This window comes from Anguilla anguilla, chromosome 17 (genome assembly GCF_013347855.1).
Source record: "Anguilla anguilla isolate fAngAng1 chromosome 17, fAngAng1.pri, whole genome shotgun sequence".
In the NCBI taxonomy this organism is placed as follows: domain Eukaryota; kingdom Metazoa; phylum Chordata; class Actinopteri; order Anguilliformes; family Anguillidae; genus Anguilla; species Anguilla anguilla.
This window is the reverse complement of record NC_049217.1, coordinates 4552030-4578111: the sequence shown is the minus strand read 5'-3', so window position 1 is coordinate 4578111 and position 26082 is coordinate 4552030. Positions and strand designations below refer to the sequence as shown.

At 42.4% G+C, this 26082-nt stretch overlaps 1 protein-coding gene across 3 annotated transcripts in view; it reads left to right on the top strand.

Annotated features, from left to right (window-relative positions):
* Positions 1-1728: 1728 nt before the first annotated feature.
* The window catches only part of LOC118216569, a 51925-nt gene continuing 27571 nt past the window's right edge, over positions 1729-26082 (top strand). Inside the window, exons 1-20 of one of the 3 annotated variants that reach the window (XM_035397877.1) lie at positions 1729-1828; positions 2664-2765; positions 6419-6511; positions 6688-6716; positions 7882-8010; positions 8349-8548; positions 8998-9101; positions 10128-10240; positions 12845-13030; positions 13137-13211; positions 14823-15064; positions 16129-16201; positions 21497-21634; positions 21868-22061; positions 23287-23390; positions 23511-23629; positions 23866-24018; positions 24239-24270; positions 24393-24490; positions 24922-24950. In XM_035397877.1, coding sequence (XP_035253768.1) covers positions 6460-6511; positions 6688-6716; positions 7882-8010; positions 8349-8548; positions 8998-9101; positions 10128-10240; positions 12845-13030; positions 13137-13211; positions 14823-15064; positions 16129-16201; positions 21497-21634; positions 21868-22061; positions 23287-23390; positions 23511-23629; positions 23866-24018; positions 24239-24270; positions 24393-24490; positions 24922-24950 — 2070 coding nt within the window. In that variant the 5' untranslated portion in view covers positions 1729-1828; positions 2664-2765; positions 6419-6459. The remainder of the gene's footprint in view (positions 1829-2663; positions 2766-6418; positions 6512-6687; positions 6717-7881; positions 8011-8348; positions 8549-8997; positions 9102-10127; positions 10241-12844; positions 13031-13136; positions 13212-14822; positions 15065-16128; positions 16202-21496; positions 21635-21867; positions 22062-23286; positions 23391-23510; positions 23630-23865; positions 24019-24238; positions 24271-24392; positions 24491-24921; positions 24951-26082) is intronic. The other 2 variants (XM_035397878.1, XM_035397879.1) reach the window with 2 other exon arrangements.

Sequence of the window (26082 nt, the reverse complement as noted above, 5' to 3'; positions counted from 1 at the left end):
AAAACTTGTTCACAATTGGTAAATGGTAAATGGACTGCATTTATATAGCGCTTTTATCCAAAGCGCTTTATAATTGATGCCTCTCATTCGCCAGAGCAGTTAGGGGTTAGGTGTCTTGCTCAAGGACACTTCAACATGCCCAGGGCAGGGTTTGAACTGGCAACCCTCCTACTGCCAGACAATCGGTCTTACCTCCTGAGCTATGTCGCCCCATATCAGCCAATTAACTGATATGCGAAACACAAGTTTTCCTGTGAGGGAAATCCCATTTCCCCGTGTCGGACTACTTCCTAGGTCCGGTCACTTTTTTGCAGTGGGCGGGACTTTAACGCTCTATTTCACAGGGACAGTTGCAGGTTAGCATTGACGCATTGTGCGATACAATCAGTGAAAGCATTATGCTGTTTTAGACTAAGGCTGGTTTTACCAGCAGTGGGAGGGCTTTCAAGAAAAGGGAGAGAGGAATGGGGAGGAGTTTATCTACTGTCTGTGTTTACATGTCTCCGTGGGCACAGGTAAAATTATACAGGTTGCTGCAAATTTTGTGTCCTCTCAACAAAAAATGTACTTTATGTCTTTTACTATCAAAAAAGCCAGGTTAACATTCCAGAGGAGACTTTGAGAACAAACCAAAGGATGTCCCAGAACACCCTGCTCTGAAATGACCTCTGGAGCATTCTAAGCTCCAGTGGGCTATCTTAGCATGTCTGTGTTTTTGTCAGCCCCTTCCTGTTTTCAGCTGCGGCTCCTGTAGCAGAACAGCTTGGCTCCGTGGAATGATTTCCAGTCACACTTTTGTGTAAACGAAACTCTCCCCCCCCTCCCCCCCCCCCAGTCTCAAGCAGGGCTGGTTTCTAGGATGGATAAGGGCGGTCGCCTAGGGGGCCCCATTCATCTGGAGGGCATCAAACACAGGGGAGAAAAGATCATAAAGATCCACACGTTGCATCCACGATGGTCGACAGCATGAATGTCAATAGACCACCCACCCCCTCGCTAAGGCGGGGGGGCTTTACTCAGTGCCTAGTCTACATGGTAAAGTGTGACGCTAGGACGCTAAGGCGGGGGGGCTTTACTCAGTGCCTAGTCTACATGGTAAAGTGTGACGCTAGGACGCTAAGGCGGGGGGGCTTTACTCAGTGCCTAGTCTACATGGTAAAGTGTGACGCTAGGACGCTAAGGCGGGGGGGCTTTACTCAGTGCCTAGTCTACATGGTAAGGTGTGACGCTAGGACGCTAAGGCGGGGGGGCTTTACTCAGTGCCTAGTCTACATGGTAAAGTGTGACGCTAGGACGCTAAGGCGGGGGGGCTTTACTCAGTGCCTAGTCTACATGGTAAAGTGTGACGCTAGGACGCTAAGGCGGGGGGGCTTTACTCAGTGCCTAGTCTACATGGTAAAGTGTGACGCTAGGACGCTAAGGCGGGGGGGCTTTACTCAGTGCCTAGTCTACATGGTAAAGTGTGACGCTAGGACGCTAAGCCGGGGGGGCTTCACTCAGTGCCTAGTCTACATGGTAAAGTGTGACGCTAGGACGCTAAGCCGGGGGGTCAGTTTTCCACTTCATGCCGCTGAAGAATAGGGCTGCATATGAGTTTGGCTTTTGTGTGGGGGAGTCTGTGGCCCTCAGTCTGCAGGTTCATTGTCAGGTCTCTATTCATGCGATTGCTCTGAATGGGTGACACCCACGCCTGGTGTGTTTCTCTCTTTTCTCACACACGCCCTCCTTGGCTGCTACGACAGATCGCGCACTGTGGAGTCTCCTGTGTCACTTCAGCGCACACCTGGGACGCTGTCACACGCAACTTTCTCTCAGCTTCACACAGCAGGTGAGCCGGTGCTGTTAACTTAATGCTCTGTTTGGCAGTTGACATTATGAGCAATGGAATGGGCTGAGCGCCGAGACTTAATTATAATAAATTCCATTATAAATAAATAAACTCCAAGGTAGTTAAAATATGTGGGACTTCACATTTTTGCTTTTTGTATATTGAATCGGGGGCGTGAAGAAAGAAAAGAAAGGGTTTGTTTCTGAAGTAGTTTGAATCAGCTTTAAAAATACTCTGTTTCTTATGATATGAACTGTAAGTCAGTCAAGACTTTAAGTCAAGTTAGATTAAAATTGTATTTAAGGTCAGTCTAATCCGCACTTTACAGGTTGTGTCCTGAAATGTCAGAGCTTGTTCAGTAAACGTGTCTAGTAAAATTGTTCTGTAAAAGAAATACACTTTGATTCAAAGAACTTAAAGAACTTCAAATTAATTTCAAGTATGATATTTCATTTGTGCGCCATAACAGTATTTAATGAACAAACATTAAACCCTCTTAATCCTTGTTCATTTGAATGTCTTTTTGACAAAAATACTTGTCACTAAAATTGGTGCTTGAAATGAAATTTAATTTCTTTTATGAAAAGGAAATAATCGTCAGATTTAGTCATAATGAAACTATCCAGCAGGCACCAAGCACAATTCTTGGTCATGACTGTTCTAGTGCTGATTGGGAAACCTTGGTGTCTGGCCAATTTATTCTCTGTGAGATTTTAATTTTGGTGTAGTCTTGAGAATAAGTGCCATCTCATACCAGCAAACCGACTGGCAGAGGCTGATATAATATGAGGGGAGGCACATACTGTCCTAATTCGCTGTTGTGTTTTCACAACAGGTGGTACCAAGGAGGTGGGTGTCTAAAACCAGCCAAAAACCAGACGAACAAGCTGAGCGAGAGAGAGAGAGAGCGAGCGAGCGAGCCGGTGCCATTTCCCAGGTATAATTCCTCTGCTGTCACGCAGCTGCTTCGTGACGTGTGGAAACTTGGGATTCGGTTGGCTGTCTGTCGCACAGAAGGCCTGATACGCAAGCGAATCATTCAGTCCCTTCTAATCCTTGTGGGCGCACATTCGATGTTATCGGTGCACCGTCAACGGAACATTGGTCGCTTGGTTTGAGATACACTTTTTTATGAGCAGGCTTCATCATTCATGATAAGCTTATCATAGCCGATTATCTTAGTATGTACTGAAGAAAAGGGGACACAGATAGGCAGTGGATTTTAACTGAATTGACCAGTTCTGACTGATGAGAACAAAACTCCCTAATCAAGGAGTAATTGCGCTCACTTGGATCAGACTGGCAAATCAGGAGTTGCAGATCAAATATGAATCAAGATTCAGCAATTACATAGCCTATTTCTCACCTCAAATGTTTTCAGAAAAATATTTTAGTGGACCGTTTGGGTGGAATATGAGAAAGTTTATGAACAGGCCGCCATGTCTCTCTGGTTTGAAAATGTTGGACCGAAACCAATCTAGCCAAACAGGTGCCGGCGGTGTTTTGTCATATTAAAAAGTGAACATTACATTACATCACATTACATTACAGGAATTTGGCAGACGCGCCTATCCAGAGCAACGTACAACAAAGTGTATAATCATAACCAGGAACAGGTGTGTTGAAAATCCTAGAGGGAAGTACAGTTCCAAGTGCAGGGAGCGACCGCATAGTTTAACTTGGACCCTGTAGGTTAATCTAATGAACACAAAAGCGGCAGCAAATCAGTCTATGCAAATAATACACGCAATAATTAAACAAGTAGGCACGAGTGCAATAACTAAGTCAACTAAGATAAACAGCTTACCTAGCTACAACCATAAGATTTTATAGTCAATTAGACTACAGGGAGGTAGGGAGGGATGGAGAGAGGTGCAGCCTGAAGAGGTGAGTCTTCAGTCGTCGTTTGAAGGTTGTCAGGGTCTCAGCTGTTCTGACTTCCACGGGAAGGTCATTCCACCATCGTGGAGCCAAAACAGACAGGAGACGTGATCGGGAAGCGCAAGTGCAAAGAGGGGGAGGTGCCAGGCGTCCTGAGGTAGCGGAACGGAGGGGTCTGGCTGGCATGTAGGGTTTGAAGATCTTGTGAAGGTATGCTTGGGCTGATCCCTTGACTGCCTGGTATGCTAGGACCAATGTTTAAAATTTTATGCGAGCTATAACAGGCAGTCAGTGGAGGGTAGTGAGCTGGGGAGTGACGTGGGAGTGTCTGGGGAGGTTGAAGACCAGACGAGCTGCAGAATTCTGAATGAGTTGCAGGGGTCTGATGGCAGATGCCGGTAGGCCAGCCAGATGAGAGTTGCAGTAGTCCAGGCGGGATAGCACCATTGCTTGGACCAGGAGCTGGGTTGAGTAGGTGGTGAGAAAGGGGCGGATTCTCTGGATGTTGTACAGATGAATTTATGGGAGGTGACAATTTTCCGACTCAATGCCTTGATTGAAATCTACACGACATGATAGTACCTCCGAGACGGTATTCTGTCATCATGATTGGGGTGGGGCCTGGTTTTCTGCCAAATGATAATATTTTAGAAATGTTGAAAGAACGGCATGTATTAAATTATTAATTATAAAGCACTCATTTACTGCTAAAAAAAAGTGATCAGCGTTGTAATTACCCTTTAATGATCACTGGATTGTATTGTATCAAAATTTGAAAATTGGGAAGTGATGTGCCTGCTTGTCGTAGTTGGTTATGGTAAATGATTTTGAAGGAGTTGTTAGCCATATATCACATTAAAGAAAATGAAAGCATTAGTTTGATTACCGCTTCCCAGAAGGCCACAGACAGCCATCAACGAACTTCATGCCATTTCTTAGTCTCACATTCTGTTGTCTTTGTGAACCAGACCTTGGATTCAAATACGTATTTGTTTTGGATTCAAATAATTTTCTGTGCTGTGCTATTGATCTTGCCTGGTGTGATCGAGCCTCCTAATATGACCAGAAGGTTTGCACTTTTTGAGAGTATTTCATTGGTTCCAATACACCAGACAAGATCAGTAAAGCGTTGAAAATGATTTGAATCCAAAACAAAGACGTATTTTACCCAGGTCTGTTTTGAACCAAATATTTCAAATTTGGATCATCAGGTGCAGACAGCTTTTTGGGTCTTCCAGTGTGTCGTCTGTTTTCAAGATTTCCATTTTTTTATTCAAATTTTTTCGACAACTCGACCACATCTTGAAAACTCAGTTCGGCAGGATATTGCACGTTGAATGAATGAATGAATTTTTCATGTCAAAATTACAGGGTTCTCAGTGACATTTTGGTTGAAAATGAATTATATACAATTTTTGTATTTATCATTATTTAAGTGTGTGGTGATAAAAATGGGTGTAATTCTCGTTTTTGTGATGTTCTGAGTGATGAAACCGATGAACTGATAGGAACTCAGAACTGTAGAAATGGCAGATCCCCGTATTTCGGATGACTTTGAAACTATGGCTTTGTGTCAAATAGTTTTATCTTGGCCTCCCTAATCCTCTAAATCAGTGGTTCTCAACCTCGGTCCTGGGGGCCCACTGTGTATGCTGGTTTTCGTTCCAACCACAATTGCAATCCCGGAATTAAAACAAGATATTATTTTTCCTTAATTAGGTTCTTCTCATGTCAGAGGGATTATTTGCCCACTTCAGCCACCTTGTGTCAGAAATAGCTATGCATGTCATGAAGAATAAAAGTCCCATATTCACATAGTGCTATATTGTAGACGGTTACGTAAAGAGGTTAAAAAACGTTTTAACTAATCAAAATAAAGACTGAAGCAAATCAACAGGTTCCTAATTGGGGAAAGTGTGGACACCTGGCCACTAAATCTAATTATTTGATAGATAAAGAATAATTCAGAAACAAAGAAAATGATAACGAGTCAAACCTGTATTGTGCAAATTAGTTTAAGGGAAATATTATGCACTTAAAGCACTTAAATACATGTGTTCAGCAAACTAATTAGGAGCCTATTAATTCCCCTCGTCAATTTGATCTGTTAAAAATGTTACCTCTGTTTAAGTGATTGCAATCGCTTAAAAAGCAACACAATAACACAATGGGATTTTATTCTTCATGCCATGCATAGCAGTTTCTGACATAATGTGGTTTAAGAGGGTAAATAATTCCTCTTAACATGAAAAACACCTAATTAAGAAAAATGAACAGCTTGTTAAAATTCAGAGATTCTGCAATTGTGGTTGGAACGAAAACCAGCATACACAGTGGGCCCCCAGGACCGAGGTTGAGAACCACTGCTCTAAATCTTAATCCTCATTCTAGCTATTCCATGTATTTGATAAATTCCACCACCAGTTGAATCAGTTGTGCTGGTGGAGGCATTTAACAGATACATAGGTGTGTGAAGGACCGGTCAGGCCACCAAACCTGTGCTCTTACAACCTTCTCCCAAGATATCAATAACTTCTGGGAAACACAATAAATTCTTGTTATGTTTTTATTGTATCAATGTGTATTTGTATTTACTGTATTATATAGTGTTTTTCTGAGTAAATAAACACTTACTACCCAGATAAATAGCTTTATACATAATTTTCCTGGATGGCCTAATACTAATTGTGAAGTGTTTTCCCCTGTTAGGTATACGTTGATCTCAAATGCACTGATTACTCGGAGTCAACATGCGGCACCATTCGTATCTCCTCCTCCTCTCCATCTCTGCCATAGGGCTCGGTGAGTGGGATTCCCCGCCCTCTTCTCTTCTCTGACCAATGTTATTGGCTAATTAATGTATGAGTGACAACCCCGTGATTAAACAGTGGGACGCTAGTGACGTGTGCAGGTACTAAATCCCTGGAAACTGAAATGCACTGCTTGACATTCATGGCTTACTGTTCTGTTGTTTTTAGGGTACCTCACGACCCCCGCGTCTGCTCAGGTATGGGTATTTATTTGTCTTATAAAGGCAAGAATGATTCATTATGAAAGAAATATAATTATGAATCATGCAATAATTATTAATTGTGAATTCCTTGATTTCAGATTAATTAAAAATGGGATATGAGTATAAAACACTTTGAGAGATATTAAGTGAAATAAACCAAATGAAAATATTCTTTTATCTTATTATGATTCTTATCTGTTGTTATCATGTGAAATCGTAAACCATGCTGATTTAAGTCATGATAATGTGTTGGCCATGCTAATGTAATCATGCTTATGTGCTAGCCATGCTAATGTAATCATGCTTATGTGCTAGCCATGCTAATGTAATCATGCTTATGTGCTAGCCATGGAAGTCCATTGGTGGAATGAATGTACAACAGCGCAGATGATGTGTGTCTCAGGGTGTTTCTGGCTTTTCAAATGCAAATGTATCTTAGCTTTTAAATGTGAAAATGGTTTTATATTCTTCTTTGTCTTCTTCTTCTTATTATTATTATTATTAGTAGTAGTAGTAGCAGTAGCAGTAGCAGTAGCAGTAGCAGTACAATAGTAGTAGGAGTAGTAGTGGTGGTGATGGTAGTAGTGTTAGTATTTGTAGTATTAAAAAACGAATTTATTGATATTATTAATTATTAGTTCTGACCATCATCACCATCATTCATCTCTGACCTGGGGTCCACTGCAGGGGCACTTGATTGGCCTCCTCCCACCGGGAGAAGTTTCGGTTTTCAGTTGACCAGGAACTTTGGGCTACCACCATATTACATTTGGTTTGTCGCCTGACAGGCTGGCACCGAAGCAGAGTCTCCTCCTCATGACTTCACTGGCTCTTTTTAAGCTTCGGTTTACACTTCTGACACTCGCCGAAACCCGTTTGTGCGACCGGCTCTTAACAGTTATGGAGTTCATAGGTGGTTTTATGTCACATGATGCCAAGAGCGTCTCTCCTTTCCAGGCACAGTGTGAAGAAGCTTCCGCGCTTTCTCTGGAGTGCTATCACATTCCGCAGAGAAGTGTTCTCGCAACAAGCAGGAGATATCTTTGACATTTTGTTTCAATTTTTTATGTTTTTCATTCGAGGAAGCTCGTATAACCTGTGGTAAATATGCTCTTTGTTATAATTTGCTAAATGGTCCCTTTATGTGTTTTTTTTTAAGATGCCCAGTCCCACAATGAACTTTTTACAATGTGTTGGACTGACGCCCATGAACATGTCTGACGGCCAGAATAACACCCAGATTGTTGAAGGAGTGTTAGCGGAATTCATTGATGTCTACACCTTCTTGGTAATATATATTTTGTAAGATACATGTGCAATCCTAGTCCTCTGGTTTTAGGTTAATTGTGTAATCCTGGTCCTCTGGTTTAAGATTAATGGTGTAATCCTATTCCTCTGGTTTAAGATTAATGGTGTGATCATATTGCTCTGGTTTAAGATTAATTGTGTAATCCTGGTCCTCAGGTTTTAGATTAACTGTGTAATCCTGGTCCTCAGGTTTTAGGTTAACTGTGTAATCCTGGTCCTCTGGTTTGAGGTTAACTGTGTAATCCTGGTCCTCAGGTGTTAGGTTAACTTTGTAATCCTGGTTAAATTAACTGGTAGCATACATATTTTCCCTTGCAGAGATCCAGTTTCCAGGGTGGTTCTATCCTGGAATTGATTGGAAGCATTCAGAATGCCTCAGCCAATCAGCAGCCCCCGGATTCAGGTTTCATCAAGATGTGGTTCCAAGTGAACCTTAGGCCCCTCCTCTCTACGGTGTCCAAGGAGGCCCTGTCTTGCCTGAGCATGGGGAACTTCACCTGTGGGATGTACCAGACCATGTATGTATTTCAGACCATTCAATTTCACACAGCTATACCCACTGTTCACATGTCAAGCACACAGCAAAATTATTTGTGTTTAAGGGATATTTCTCTTTCTGAAGTTTTAAAATGTTTTAGTATTTTAGTTTTACTGTTTGTGACTGGCCCCAACAGTATTTGTGTGCGATTAAATATTTTATATCCTCACAGAAGATTCTGTACAGTGATGTTGGACACAAAAAACTGTCTGGACCAGACAAAAACATACACTGACACTGAAATAATATCCAAAAACTCCCAGACAGTGTTCCAATCCAATAATGACAATATCTTAATATTGTCACTATTCATTTTGCTGTGTATGCTCTTCAATGTCCATCTGGACAGTAATGTTAATTGCATTGTTGTGAACCTTTCATTATTTTCAAAAGAATGAAAAACATTGCCTTTATTTTTAATCTCTGCAGCGTCAACGAGATAAGTCTTCATTTTTCAAGTTTGACCCCTGCCAAGCAGAAGTTGATCTACAAGTACTTTATGTACCCCTTCCTTGCCAGGAACAGCACTGCAGGTACTGCTCTTAGGACCCAAACATACAATATTTCACATTAGATGAAAGGTTCTAAGCATCTACAGAGAAGTGACTTTCTTTCAAAGAAAAAACCAACAGCACCTTGCTGCCTACACTTGAATTCTGTTAAAGAGGGTATGTTTATAGGAATTTAGCAGACACTGTTATCCAGAGCGACTTACATTGTACACAGCTGGATATACAAGTATACTGGAGCAATGCAGGTTAAGTACCTTGCTCAAAGGTACAACGGCAGTGTCCTACCGGGGAATCGAACCTGCGACCTTTAGGTTACAAGACCAACTCCTTAGCCATTATAATATACTGGCACCCCAGTATGAGTTTATATTGGCCACTCTGCCATTTCCTCTATACTAACTCAGTATGTTAACAGGGTTGGTCTAGTGTTAATGAGACAGCATTCAGCGGGTCTACTGTTAATGAGACAGTGTTAAGGGGGGTAGTGTTAATGAGACAGTGTTAAGGGGGGTAAAGTTAATGAGACAATGTTAAGGGGGTCTACTGTTAATGAGACAGTGTTAAGGGGGGTAGTGTTAATGAGACAGTGTTAAGGGGGGTAGTGTTACTGAGACAGTGTTAAGGGGGGTAGTGTTAATGAGACAGTGTTAAGGGGGGTAGTGTTACTGAGACAGTGTTAAGGGGGGTAGTGTTAATGAGACAGTGTTAATGGGGTCTACTGTTAATGAGACAGTGTTAAGGGGGGTAGTGTTAATGAGACAGTGTTAAGGGGGGTAGTGCTAATGAGACAGTGTTAATGGGGTCTACTGTTAATGAGACAGTGTTAAGGGGGGTAGTGTTAATGAGACAGTATTAAGGGGGGTAGTGCTAATGAGACAGTGTTAAGGGGGGTAAAGTTAATGAGACAGTGTTAAGGGGGATAGAGTTAATGAGACAGTGTTAAGGGGGGTAGTGCTAATGAGACAATGTTAATGGTGGTAATGTTCAGTATCTCATGGATATAATGGTTAAAATAACACACGTATTTGTTTTTGATTTTGTAAAAAGGCTGCGTTTCTGCGGGGGAAAGCAGCGAGGTCTGGCTGCAGAGGAACTTCGGCCCGTTCTCAGCCGTGGCTCAGTTCAAGGATTTCATCGCGCTCAAAATGGACTTCAGCGGCGTAAGTTTGCCAACCGGGCATCCAGCGGCGTCTGACTGCTGAAGCCACAGCTGTGGTGTGTCCCGACGGTAACCTGTGTGCAAAGTGGAGAAATGTCCTTTTCTGCGTCTGCACAGCAGTTATGGAACTAAACTATGACTCATTGCCTACGTGTTGTACATTAAATGATCAGAATCAATGACTGTACGCTGCGGCATATAGCCTACTTTCTTGCAAAGTTTCACTGATAATGCCAATTTAAATCCCGGCCAGCTTTCCAGTGAGTTTGTTTGTACTCCCCGTGTCATGTGGGTTGTCTTCCAGGTACTACAGTGCCAAGACATGCAGGTTAGGCTAATTGAAGACTCTAAATTGCCCGTTGGAATGAGTGTGTGAGTGAATGGTGTGTGTGCCCTGCGATTTGATTGGCAACCTGTCAAGGGTGCATTCCTTCCTTTCAACCAATGCATGCTGGGATAGGCTCCAACACCCCCGAAACCTTGCCCAGGATAAGCGGGTGTAGGGGATGGATGGATATTCCACTTCCAAATCTATTTATTAACCCTTCTGTTCTCCTCAGGTTCAAACATGAGACTTTGCGACCTCTAGCTGGTGAAGTACCATGAGAGAAAACGAGGGGAGACAAACTGATGTGTTTCGTAGTAAAAACTAGTGGTGTGGACTGTAGAAATACAGTCTCTCTTGACTGTGAAGTCAGAAGACAGTTCTTTGCCAGAGACAAATACATAAAAAATATTAATTTGGGATTGAAAATCAGAATGCCGCTGCCCGGCTCATCTACAACCTCCCCAAATTCTCCCACGTCACTCCTCTGCTGCGATCACTTCACTGGCTACCGGTCGCTGCCAGGATCCGATTCAAAGCCCTGACCCTTGCCTACACTGCCGCCAACAGGACAGCCCCCATCTACTTGCAGGACATGACTCAATTCTATGTGCCTGCTCGACCACTCCGCTCTGCAGCAGCAGGGCGTCTTGTAACCCCTCCCACCCGCCCAAAGGGATCACAGAGCTTCTCCACCCTAGCTCCCCAGTGGTGGAACGAACTCCCCGTCCCTCTCCGAACCTCCCCCTCACTATCCATCTTCCGCCGTGGCCTGAAGACTCATCTCTTCAGACTATACCTAGAATAACCACCACCATGCTGTGTATATATATATATTGAAAAAAAAAAAAAAAAAAAAAACCTTTTTCCTTGTCACTTGTTACATGTTGCCCCATCCCTGCACTTCTTGGTAAATTGTATTTGTCCTAATACTCTAGCTTAATCTTCTGCCTAGTTTGGCTTTGCAGATGTTAGACCAGGATAGTGTTCTTTGTTCTCAGCTAGAAATAGCTGTACAAAATAAGTAATTGTACCTTACTGAACCCGTGTTCAGCAGTTGTCTACGATCATGAAAATGCACTTCTTGTACGTCGCTTTGGATAAAAGCGTCTGCCAAATGAATGTAATGAAAATTTAATGAAGAGGCTTGACCACAGGGCGCCCGGCAGGGCGGGTCATTTTTGACCTTGTGGACACGGGGTGCATATATAATATGAAGAAAACACAAGGGTTTAATCCAGTTATTGATTTAAAGTCAGATTTGAGCACATTGAAATAACTTGTGGTTGCGCCATAAGTAATTTTTTGTGGTTACTACGGTGGATTTAATGGTTAGGGTTTCAAAACCACATTTGCAAGACAAACATAGTTTGTCCCAGGTGTATTTGTCAGGTGGTGCAGGTGTCAAGATCACAAATGACAAATAACAGCACTGACTGTAAAGACCTTGCCTGTCCAGACATTCCACTTCCCAACAGTGGAGAGGGGGTGGAGGTGTGTAGGCTAATTTACATAAATATAAAACAAGCACAAACATAACCAGTGCCTCCATTTTCAAATGTTTCCACTCCTGCTCTTAGCTGTGCAGTCCTAGCATTAGTCTCCAGGGCTTGTTAATATAAAACTATCCAGTTTCAGAACGTCTTCTCCAAGTCTGAATTTATAAATGGATAGCTTAATTTGGTTTGAACGGCAGGTTCCATCTTGCATTGTATAGCCTAATTTGGTTTGCATTGGATAGCCTAATTTGGTTTGAATGGCAGGGTCCATTTTGCATTGGATAGCTTAATTTGGTTTGAACGGCAGGTTCCATCTTGATTTTATAGCTTAATTTGGTTTGAATGGCAAGGTTCCATCTTGATTGGATAGCCTAATTTGGTTTGAATGGCAGGGTCCATCTTGCATTGGATAGCCTAATTTGGTTTGAATGGCAGGGTCCATATTGATTTTATAGCCTAATTTGGTTTGAATGGCAGGGTCCATATTGATTTTATGGCCTAATTTGGTTTGAATGGCAAGGTTCTATCTTGATTGGATAGCCTAATTTGGTTTGAATGGCAGGGTCCATATTTATTTTATAGCCTAATTTGGTTTGAATGGCAGGTTCCATATTGATTTTATAGCCTAATTTGGTTTGCATGGCAGGGTCCATCTTGCCTTGGGTAGCTTGATTTGGTTTGAATGGCAGGGTCCATCTTGCGTTGGGTAGCCTAATTTAGTTTGAATGGCAGGGTCCATCTTCCGTTGGGTAGTCAATTTTGTTTCCTTGTTTCGTTTCAGCTGGAAGTTCTGCACCTCCTCACCCCGGAACAGAAGGCGGAGCTGCTCCTGCACCCTGAAATGGGTCACCTTGACAACGAGACCCTCAGCTTGGTCTTCGATAGCCTGATCAAACCTCTCCTCAACCAATCAGGATCTGCCAACTCAACCGTGCCGATGCCTGGGCCGAGCCAACCCGATGCAGGGGTGGGTGCGATGCTGGGCCACAGGCCACACCCAGGACCAAAGGCAAGAGCATGTGGTGTCATTCAGTAGAATGAGCTAACCTCTTTTTACATCTGTCTGTTCGCAGAATTTAAATGGCATCCTGAAAACACTGCAACCCCTGGGGAGTTTTATCAAGCACCTAGTGTCCTTTACTCTTAACGTAAGTATGCTGGTGTCACGGGCTGTGGCTTTCCTGTTTTTACCCATCCAGCACTGTATTTTGGTCTCCTTCTGCCATTTCCTCCTTAATTTATTTGTTCTGAAATTTGGTTCATTGGCAGGATGGTTTCGGGTGACTTTCTTACAGCTGTGTAATTGCTCTGTTGTTCATTCCTGGATAAAATTCTAAATCTAAAATTATAATTTATCTGTTTTCATGTAAGCCGTTTCCATAACAAACCGGTGCTTGCCCGCGGCAGATGGGTTCCCCCTCTGAGTTCGGTTCTGCTCAAGGTTTCTTCCTGTTACCAATCAGGGAGTTTTTCCTTGCCACTGTTGCCCTAGGCTTACTCTTTGGGGGCCGGTTCGCTGTAAAGCTGCTTTGTGAGGGCTATACAAATAAAAATTGATTGATTGATGATTGAAAAAATTCCAGCATTTTCCAGCGAAGTTTCAGCAGTGTAGTGTGGGAATTTTGTGGGATTCAAACATACCAGCTGTCAGCAGTGTTAGAGTGGCAGTTTCAGGACAATTACATTTAAAGGTATACTATGCAGGAAAAAAAGGGGCTCAACCAGAAATGTCACAGACATTTTTTTTGAATAGAAAATGCCGGCAGACAAGCATGTACTCGGCAGAAGTGAATCGAGAGACAGATTGCCAGTGCATCATAGTAATTGCCGAGCATGGCTGTTACGGTAGATGACAGTTTGAAGGTGAAAATCCTGCATAGCATGCCTTGGAGTGAAAGTTCAGCAGTGACACACTTTTTCCAACATGCGATCTCATCTAACTGGTTTTTGGAGGTCAGTCACGGGACGGGGGTGGGGGGTGTCTGTTTTATTTGTTTTCCCAGCCGGTCCCTTAGCCTTCCTGTAACAGTATCCAAGCAGGATATCAGACTCTGGCTGGTTTGCACCGGCTGCTTTTGAACTGTTTTGGACACATGGTCCCAAATGAGGGATGGCTGTTACCTTCTACTCCTATCCCATAATAATTTTCCTTTATCTAAATATATGCTGAAATGTGTATGAAAAAGTATATTTTATACTTTTAGTTCACAAACTTTTTGAAACAAGGATGGTCCACTGATTTGGTTCAGTAGGTTCCGTCTACCTGGACTCCCATTGTGCATTTAATGACTTTCCAAATGCAGAATTATATTTTCTACCTTAATTTCTTCCCAGTAAGTCTCTGCAGTGTCATGCCGTCTTGCTTTGCCCAGTGCAGTCTTTGCGGTGTCATGTAGTGTTACTTTGCTCAGTGCAGTCTGCAGTGTCATGCAGTGTTACTGTGCGCAGTGCAGTCTCTGCGGTGTCATGCAGTGTTACTGTGCGCAGTGCAGTCTCTGCAGAGTCATGCAGTCTTGCTTTGCTCAGTGCAGTCTCTGCAGTCTTGCTTTTCTCAGTGCAATGTCTGCAGAGTAGGTTTGGGGTCAATTCCATATCAGTTCAGTCAGGAAATTAACTGAAATCCAGTTTATTGATTTAATATACATGCAGAGCATGATGGGATTTTTCAATTAAGTTTGTTTCCAGAATTGAATTGAATATGAATTGAAATGGAACTGTCCTGGCCATTGTGCACTCACCTGTGCTTCCTCTGCCCTCAGTCCAATGTGACCACCCTGAGGAGCTACCAGCTGGCCCAGGCCGTGCTCAACTACTCCCTCTCTGAGATAGCCGCGGCCCAGCCAAAAGAGGTCCTGCCCACCGCCCTGCCCTTGCCACCCGGCTTCAACGCCTCCAGCTTGGATGACTGGTTCCAGCATGTGGTGATCCCGCTGATTCACCATTTCCTGCCCCAGAACGAGACCATCCCCCCTGACCTCCTCGTCACCTTCTCCCACGTTTTGTGAGTACCACCCTAGTGACAAACAGAGTGTCCGATTGGTTAGGGAATTCTGTAGGTTCTGTGGCGTGACTGGTTTAATCTCTCTACTGCTGATCAAACAAAAGAACAGTAGGCTTAGCAGAGCCACAATGCCTCCTAAACTAATGGTCAAAAGTATGTGGGCATCTGACATCCAAAATCTCATCCAAAATTATGGGCATTGATATGGAGTTAGTCCACCCTTTGTTGCCATAACAACCTCCACTCTTCTAGGAAGGCTTTGTACTAGATGTAGGAGCTTTGCTGCAGGGATTCGCTCCCATTCAGCGAGAAGAGGTCGAGCACTGATTGGGCGATTAGGCCTGGCTTACAGCAGACTTTCCAATTGATCCTAAAGGTGTTGGATGGGGTTGAGGTCAGGGCTCTGTGCAGGCCAGTCCACACCGTTGGGCTTTCCAGTTAGTTTTGTTCATATCGTAATGGAATGCATTTGAATTATCTGAAACATCTAATATGAAGACGTCTAATTGAAGAGGCAGTGCCTTTTTACTACAAGGGCAAAATGTCTTACGACACCTCTGCAGTACCGTTGGAAAATAACATGAAGAATATTTTTTGCATACTGCCTATCGCGTACTAAAAAATAAAATACGCACTAAACAGAAGGCAGTATGTTTAGTAGACAGTCCATATTTTAAAGACACAGCAGTTAGGAGGCTGTTTGGGACATGCAGAGTGCATATTTACAGGGGATACAGTTCTTCATTGGTAGGGCCATGAGTTCCTCATCATGTGACCTAGGAAACATAAAATCTGTATTTGAGTCCTTATCCTCTAGGTGTCACTGTAGACACTAACTGCAGTAATCAGTGGAAAGGAGTCAAAGGAACAGGACCAGTCAATTAAGGACGAGATAATGAAGGCAATGTGGTGTGTTCTGAAATGAGAAATGCCTCTTTCGTCCTTTTAGTGTTGGACGATGGAACTACAGGTTAAAAACGAAAGGTCTTGCACATCGGAGACAAAACAAAATAATTTTTCATCAAGGATTTTCAGTTTTAGGACATTTCTGTGTTTGTTTGCAGCTTTGCAAATTCTGAACCGGAACCCACCGATCCGTTAGACATCTGTCAGCTGGTGGATCCTCACCCCTGCGCTGTGAGTTTCCTTTCCTGTTCTGCTTTGCACCTCCTGCACCTCACCCACTGCACCTCACCCACTGAACTACCTGCACCTCACCCACTGCACTACCTGCACCTCACCCACTGCACTACCTGTACCTCACCCACTGCACTACCTGCGCCTCACCCACTGCACTACCTGCACCTCACCCACTGCACTACCTGCACCTCACCCACTGCACTACCTGCACCTCACCCACTGCACTACCTCACCCACTGCACTACCTGCACCTCACCCACTGCACTACCTGTACCTCACCCACTGCACTACCTGTACCTCACCCACTGCACTACCTGCACCTCACCCTCTGCACTACCTGTACCTCACCGACTGCATCTCGCCCACTGCACTACCTGCACCTCACCCACTGCACTACCTGTACCTCACCGACTGCACCTCACCCACTGCACTACCTGTACCTCACCGACTGCACCTCACCCACTGCACTATCTGCACCTCACCCACTGCACTACCTGTACCTCACCGACTGCACCTCACCCACTGCACTACCTGTACCTCACCCACTGCACTACCTGCACCTCACCCTCTGCACTACCTGTACCTCACCGACTGCACCTCACCCACTGCACTACCTGCACCTCACCCACTGCACTACCTGTACCTCACCGACTGCACCTCACCCACTGCACTACCTGTACCTCACCCACTGCACTACCTGCACCTCACCCTCTGCACTACCTGTACCTCACCGACTGCACCTCACCCACTGCACTACCTGTACCTCACCCACTGCACTACCTGCACCTCACCCACTGCTCTACCTGCACCTCACCCACTGCACTACCTGCCACATATAGGCCTGTGTTTTACACCCTGTTTATGCAACACACTGAAAGTTAGAATGATATCCGGGACGGGGGATTGTCTTCCTGATTGTTACCATTTCACTTTTATGAGTCTCAAGTTGCCTGTGTTTGCTGAGTAAGTTGCACCTCATAGCCTGAGAATCATTTATATGGATGGGATTGAGATAAAGCCTTCCTGTACCATTTGGTGTTAGATATTGTTAAATCCAGCACACTGCATCTTAACAGAATAGAATCTGATGCGTCTTTGAAGTCTGACATATCATCATAATTTTACAAGGATACAATGAATCAAACATCTGCAAGAAGAATTCTGAATTAGACAATGGATTGATGTAACTGCAGAGAACATAGTCTATGTTATATCCTGCCACTGATTTAACTACAGAGAACATAGTCTATGTTACATCCTGCCACTGATTTAAGTGCAGAGAACATAGTCTATGTTACATCCTGCCACTGATTTAAGTGCAGAGAACATAGTCTATGTTATATCCTGCCACTGATTTAAGTTCAGAGAACATAGTCTATGTTATATCCTGCCACTGATTTAACTACAGAGAACATAGTCTATGTTACATCCTGCCACTGATTTAACTACAGAGAACATAGTCTATGTTATATCCTGCCACTGATTTAACTACAGAGAACATAGTCTATGTTACATCCTGCCACTGATTTAAGTGCAGAGAACATAGTCTATGTTACATCCTGCCACTGATTTAAGTGCAGAGAACATAGTCTATGTTATATCCTGCCACTGATTTAAGTTCAGAGAACATAGTCTATGTTATATCCTGCCACTGATTTAACTACAGAGAACATAGTCTATGTTACATCCTGCCACTGATTTAACTACAGAGAACATAGTCTATGTTACATCCTGCCACTGATTTAAGTGCAGAGAACATAGTCTATGTTACATCCTGCCACTGATTTAAGTGCAGAGAACATAGTCTATGTTACATCCTGCCACTGATTTAAGTGCAGAGAACATAGTCTATGTTACATCCTGCCACGTGTGTTGAGCTCTGTGTGTGGCAGAGACTGAATACAGAATTATGGAACGACTTTGTTACGACCTCTGTCATATGTTTTGTGTTTACATTTGTATCTGCTGTTGTGTATGTGTATGTCCTGTTCTTCTGGTTCTTGAACAAACTGGCCGTTACTATCTCCGTGTACTCAGTTTGAAAAAAAAAAAACCTGGTTTGCTACTGACCAGTGGAGACTTCTTTGAATTCTGTGCTTGGTACTTGTGGATAGTGATTACTTCATTTGACTTTATGTGTTTGATCTTATTTTGTTCGATTACGATCTCATCTAGCCATTCTGGTTTGTTTGCTGATTGCAACATACAGTATACAACAGAAGTGAGTACACCCCTGTGCAATATCACTTAAATGTCAAATGATTCAAAATTGTATCACCTTACAGTAATTGCATTACTTCTAAGTTGAACAGTAGGGTATTTGCTCTTACGTAAAATTAAAAACTAACAGTTTAGATTTTCTATATTAAAAATACAGGCCCAACAGTAGGAACTCAATGCAACAAAAGTCAGTACACCTTTCATTACTGAGATTCAAATCTTTTATTTTTTCAATAATGCGTATGTCCACCTTTATTTTTGATGACAGACTCAATCCTCCTCGGCATGGAGGATACCAGTGTTGCACAAATTTCTGGAGAGATGTTCTGCCATTTTCAGAGATTGTTTTCAGCTGCTCTTTGCTGGAGGGGTTGTGTTGCTCTACCTTTCTCTTTAAAATACTCCAAAGGTCTTCTACTGGATTCAAGTCAGGTGACATACTTGGCCAGGTCATAGTGTTCACTTTTTTCTTCTTTAGAAACTCTTTCGTGATTTTGGCAATGTGCTTTGGATCGTTGTCATGCTGGAATATTCCTCTTCTGCCAAGCTTCTGGAGGCTGGGGGTCATCTTGTCAGCTAGAATTTTGGTATATCCACAGGCATTCATGGTGCCATCTATAAATGTCATCTCCCCAACACCTTTTGCACTCATGCAGCCCCATATCATCACACTCCCACCTCCGTGCTTCACTGTCGGGACTATGCATTCACTGTGGTAGTCCTGTCCAGGTTCACGCCAAACATGCTGGACCCCATCTGAGCCGATCAAATTTATCTTGGTCTCATCTGACCAAAGAATGTGCTCCCAATATTTATTTATCAGGCTTCTTTTCGTGTTCTTTAGCAAAGTTTAATCTTGCAGTTTTGTGCCGAAGGGTTTTTTCCTTGGACGCCGTCCATAGAGGTTGACGTTATGCAATGTCCTTCGCATCGTCTGAGCTGTCACAGAAACTCCAATTTCCGTTGATAACCCCTGTGCCAAGTCTGAAGCAGTTGCCCGTCTGCTTTTCAGAGCGAGATTGTGCAAGCAGCGCACTGTCCGTGGTGTCATTTTAGGAGGACGGCCACTGCGGCTCTGATTAGTGGTACTATGGCTCGTTCTATACCTCCTGATTACTGCTGCAACTGTGTTTCGGCTGATTTTTAGTTGGTCACCCATCTTCCTGTATCCTTTTCCATCTTTGTGAAGTCTCACAATCAGATTTTTCAGTTCCTCTGGCAATTCTTTTCCATGTGGAGCCATGATGCAGACATGCAGATAGACACAGCCCATAGGTCCAAAATTGAGAAAGTTCTGGTATTCACAGGTCATTTTATAACCATGTTCATGCAATTAGGCTAATTGGAAATCACACGTGTACTCAATTTTGTTTCAGTGATCACAGGTTTTCTAACTTGTGTGTCAGTGATCACAGGTGTATTCACTTTTGTTGCATTTTGTTGAGTTTCTACTTTGAGGCCTGTATTTTCATTATAGTCTTTCTAAAGTATTTGTTTTTGATTGTTCATAAGAGGAAATACTCTACTTGTCAACTTAGAAATAATGCAATTATTGAGAGGTGATACAATTTTGAATCATTTGACATTTAAGTGATATTGCACAGGGGTGTACTCACTTCTGTTGTATAATATATATATATATATATATATATATACCGACGGGTGACAACTTGAAAGAAAAACTTAATGAATGTAGATGCTTCCATACAGATGTACTGTGTCATACAATTAAGCAATTAACTGTGTTCTGTGACATGTATAAAAATGCTGCGCAGGCCCAGTTGATCTCGATTTTGGCTCAAGATGGCCAGAGGAGGATATATAAGTGACTTTGAAAGAGGGTTCATTATTGAGCTACGGATGGCAGGAGCTTCAGTCACAAAGACTGCTCAACTGGCTAGTGTTTCAATAGGAACAGTGACTAAAGTGACATCTGCATTTAGATCTATGGGAAAGACATCAGTAAATATGGTCGGAAATTGTGGTCGAAAGCACACATTAAATGACTGTGATGCTCGTGCAATAGTGTGATATGTAAGCAATAAGAGAAGAGCAACTCTTCTTCAGGTGATTGTGAATGTCAATGCAGGACGTGATCAGACTGTGTCAGCAAGAACAGTCCATTGACTACTACATAGAGGGATATTATAGCAGGGTTGCAGCGCATAAACCCCTCATTACAAAGATGAATGCACATTTGAGAGTTCAGGGGGGGCAAAAACCATAGGCACTGGTCCACAGAGATCACTTTGGAAAAAAAGTGATATGGTCAAATGAGTCATCCTCCACCATATTCTCAATAAGAGGGCCAGTGCATGTGTGGCATACACCAAGAGAACGCTACAGGCCTGAATGCTTGACCCCTAGAGTGAGGGGGTCTGTTATGCTGTGGGGGGCATTTTCCTGGCATGGTTTTGGTCCACTTGTCTCCTTAGAGGGAAGGGTCACTGCAAATCAATACAAAGTTATTCAGAGAGATCACCTTTATCCTATGATGAAACATTTCTATCCTGATGGGAGTGGTTTCTTCCAGGATGACAATGCCCCTATCCACAGGGCACAAGGTGTCACTGAATGGTTTGATGAGTATGAAAATAATGTGAATCAATACTATAGCCTTCACAGTCACCAGATCTCAACCCAACTGAACAACTATGGGAGATTTTGGACCCCCAACACCTTATTATGTTGCTTTTTACTTTCATTTATCACCTGTCTGTCTGTATGTGTGTGTGTGTGTGTGTGTGTATATATATATATATATATATATGTATGTATAATATCAGGTACAAATACACAACTGATGATGCACTTTCAGGAACATGATTTAAAATATTTGAGGATTGCGGATTTGGAGACAAATCCTCTCTGGATGACATAGGACAGAGAGAATCTGTATCTGGAAGTTGGAGACTTGCTTCCCTCTGGAATTGAATGAATGAGTGTAACTCAGGGCAACACATTTCTCTCCATCTTTTTAGAATATTTACTTACTCAACCATAATTCCAGCATTCCAGCCAAAAAGCTGGTTAACAAACCATCAAGTCATTTTCATCTGCCTGTCTTTGCAGCTTGCCAACACAGTGGAAACCTTGGCTAAAATCTTCGAGTGTGTTAACCAAACAAACCTGACTGTACAACACCTGAGCCCCCTTGCGATTGAGCTCACCACACTTCTGAGCCCAGTCATACAGCAGCGCTGTACAATGGTATGTTACATTCAAAAATGTTTTCAGTATTTGGTTGTATACTACATACACTGTAACAACAATGACATCTTTCTTTACATTTCAATTATGATTCCAGACTATTTATTTGTCTTTCTTTCCAAACAACTGATGTGCTGGCAGAATTTCAGAGTATGGAGCTGGATTTATCAGAAACATCAGTGTCCTGCTGGTGAACTTTTTTCCTGAACTATGTTTTTTTCTTCCTGATTCAGAATGTGGGATCTGACCTCTGCAGCCCACTTCCTACAACCACCATTGACAGCTTCCCATCCGAGAACTTCCAGGATGTGAATTTCACCCAGATCTTTTTCCAGACCAAAATCAAGCCTGCCCTGCCCACAATATCTGGAGATAGCCTCCAATGTCTCGCCACCAGGAACTTCAGCTGCCAGTCTTACCAGGCCTTGTACGTGCATACCAATTCCAACGATACAGTGTTGTTTCTTTGCTGAGTATATTGATTTTTTTTAAATTAGCATAATCTGGGATTCCCAAACTCAGCCCTGGGGGCCCTTTTTTTCCTGGTTTTCATTCAAGTCCAGTCCAGTCCAGCTGCGACCCCCTGAATTGTCAATTGTTCTTAAGTGGACCCATTTAGGCTATGTCTGAATGAGTGCACTTGCATACTATTGAGTACACTGAATGAGAAAGTTGTTAAGTAGGCCATTTTTTCTCTAAATGTAGTGTACTTAAAATCCCAGTATGCTACCATTATTTCTCGGGTTTCAGTGAGTATATTCACCAGCATACTTTTCAGGAAGTAAACAATGAGAAATGAAGTGCAGCTTCACATTAAGGTCACATTATGTCAGAAACATAGATACATGACTTGAATAAATGCCCCACATTCCAAAGACATTTAATCAGTCAGGTCAATATATCCAGAAAAAGCACCCATTTGATGTTCAACGTGATAAATGACTCATAAAGAAATAGTTTATATTTAACGGAAATATAGGCTAAGTCTGAAACAGCCTCCTCATTACTGTGTCCTCAAAATATGTACTGCCTACTAAACATAGTGCCTACTGTTGTGTGGATTTTTAGTACGCGATGGAAAGTATGCAAAAACATCCTATGCTTAAGACATCCCACCCTTGTGGTAAAAAGGCCCCGCCTCTTCCTCTCTGATTTGTGGGACCCAACGATGGCTCCACCTCTTCCTTCGTGGAGCCTCCTAAAAAGTATGGTTTACTTCCTGAAAAGTGTACTCCCAGCAAAATAAACATATCATCCAAGGATTTTAAACACAATAGATTTTGAGACAATTTTGCCTACTTAACTTTCTCATCCAGTGTACTCAACTTATATCCTCAAGAATAGACAAGTAAACTGTTTTGGACACAATCATAGGTGGTGATATGGTAGAGTGGTTGGAGGACCATGGGAAATATTCACATACGCATGTGACATGCAGTGTATCACATCTGGGATCTGCAGCCGTGCAAAGCTGTGGGGTTTGCTGGGTCTTCTGGTTTGTATTGTTATTCAGCAGCTGATTGATAGATTAAAGCATTCGTTTAGCAATTGCGGTTAATTTACCTACTTTACCGTGGCCAGGACTGAATCCCCTGCTTAATGTGATGACTGCTGTGGCTCTCTGTGGTCCTGATGAGACTGTGCTTTTCCAGGGTGATGGAGCTGTCCAATCAAATGCAGCTTCTGGATCAAGAGAGGCAGATGTTGGTGTACACGAATTTCATCTACCCTTTCCTGTCACAGCAGACGTCTGCAGGTACCTTGTATTGGCTTGTTTCTCCTTCTGCAAACAGCTTACCACAGCAAAGCCGCGAAAGCATGTTTACTGATCAAAGCTCTGTGTATATGTTCTTCCTTAATTCGGATTCTGTTTCAGATCCCAGCTGCATATCCCTGACAAACAGCAGCCACGACTGGGTGATGATGAACTTTGGCCGGTTTTCCATCTTTGCCCAGCTGCAAGATTTCTTCTCTTTGAACTCAAACTTTTCTGCTGTAAGACACTCGATCTTTGTTCATGAGTGATATGTGAAAGCTAAATCGTTCTTAAAGCCGGGTGTGAGGTGTTTGGGACATTATTAATCATTAGATTAATTTTATTTGAGCATGAGCAATATGGATACTGCAGTGTATTTGTACGGGGGAAATAGTTGTGTTGAAGGTAGCGTTCCTTAAGCAATGTGTTTGTACGGATGACACCTTCAAATGAAACCTTCTGCTCTTGCTCGTAGGTGGAGGTCATTGATCTCCTCAGCCCTCGACAGGCAGTGCAGCTGCTTGAGATGCCTCACGTTGACGAACACACCGTCAATGCAGTGCTGGACCGCTTCCTTGGATCTCCAAACAGCGGGCAGGAGGAGTTCCTCCGTCAGCTTGTGATGCTGGTAATGAGGCCAGGCCTAGTTTTCCTGGAACATAACCTTATGTGGAAATGTCCTTCTTCCTTTTCAGTCATGTTCAGTAATTGCTCTTTGGCTTGCTGCAGCTTCAAAAATGTTCCTTTCCCTTTTCTCTCATCAATCACGTTTTATTAAATGGTGACAAAGGATCAATGAAACGATGTTCTTGCAAAATGCTTATTTTGTTATTTTTTCCCGCTTTTAGAGCCCAATGAACTGTAGCTCCATCCCAATCATGTGAGTTCAACAACAAGCTTTCTTCGTCTTTAATTACATTCCTGCTGTATGGTGTTCCCTGACGTGATTGGTCTGTGGCCCTTAGCAGCGGCGTATCACTGTCTTTTCCTCTTCTCCCTCAGAATGAAGAGGCTTCGCCACTTACTCTCCTCAACGCCAGGGCATCTGGAGCCAGCGATCTGGGCCAACATTAATGCATTAATGCACGCACAACCCGGAGGTGAGCACATGCATTTCTAAATCTGCGTGAAAACATCATAAAACAGTACTTTATATACAGCTTTTTCAGGCATTTTCAATGAACTTTTATTTTCAGATCCTTTCTGTAGTTTGCATTTGTCATTTAATGTTATCTAATATGGCTAACTAGCAAGCTAACACTACTAGAGCAAAAGCCTCCTGTAGAGATGAGTCTTCCGTGATGCATTAATGCTGTAAGACTGGAAATTGCTAGTGAGCTGGTCACACAAAATGATTGAGTGACATTGCTTAAAAAACATTATCGTCTACAAAAATGATTTGAGGTTGAGTGTGTCATATACACTGTTTCATCTTACCTGCTGGGTTTTTACCGTAGCTGTCCTTTCTGGGATGCATTTTTTATTTATACGTGACTGTTCCTGTGTGACACTATTTCCTTTTTTGGCACAGACTGCATGATGATGCCAGTTGATGAAAAGGTAATGCTGAGTTTTGCAAGTTATTCCCATGGCAAATATGAACATGTCCAGATTACATACGTTCACATAAATGAATGTAACATGTTCAAAGCTTTGTATTTCATATAACCCCTTAATCCCTAGCTTTTACAAAAGCAATTTCCACCCGTCTACACTACTCTTAATTAAAACCTTACAAGTTTGTGGGAAACAGACTGTGTATGATTTTTTGTATTTATTTTTTTGCTGCTAGCTTATGTCAATTTTGTGAAATAAACAGTAGAGTTATATTTTTATGTAGATTATGTGTTTATCGTGACATATCTTCACATATTTCCAAAATCTTTTTACTATACAAAGTCTTGATTGTACACATGTGCCATTCAAATAAAGCTTTCCAACTTTGTGGCAAAACACAATAAACAAGAGATTATGGCATTATTTGAAGGGCACACGTGTGCCATCAAGACTATGTATCAAAATTCGGGAAATATGTGAAATATTGTACATAAAAATACAACTCCACTTTATTTCACGAAATTCACATAGTGGCAAAACAAAAAAAAAGATCACACACAGTTCATCCCCAACCTGTTTCCCACCAATGACCAATGCAAAAAAAATTGTGCTGATAACTAAGAGCAGTGACATTTTGCAAGGGTTTTTCAAAGACATCCTAAAATCTCTCCAAATTGCACATTTTGGATAATATTTTGATAATATGTTTTCTACACCACAAAATATATTTATTTATTTCACGAAAAATCACGTTTTGAACTAATAACAGAGGAGAATCAATTCTATCATGTTTTTAAGTGTCGGTATCTTAAAATAATTAACATTGTGTTGAATGTTGAAACGTATGTTAACTGGCAGGAATTATAACAGAAAATATTGGTTCGGCTTGAACTCGCTAATGTTAGTGCTGCAAATATGACACACACAGGTCTGTTAGAAGCTTGGCAAAAGAGAGAGACAGTCTGTGACAGCTGCAGCAACTGATTGTAGCAAGTGTGTTGTTACAAACGTGTCAATCAATGGGAAATCTTCCGATGTGAAAAGAAATATTGGTGCTACTGACAGAAAAAAGCACACACAACTAGGAGAATCTACTAGCCAAATATGATAGGTCTTGCTGAAAAGCTGTAGGAGG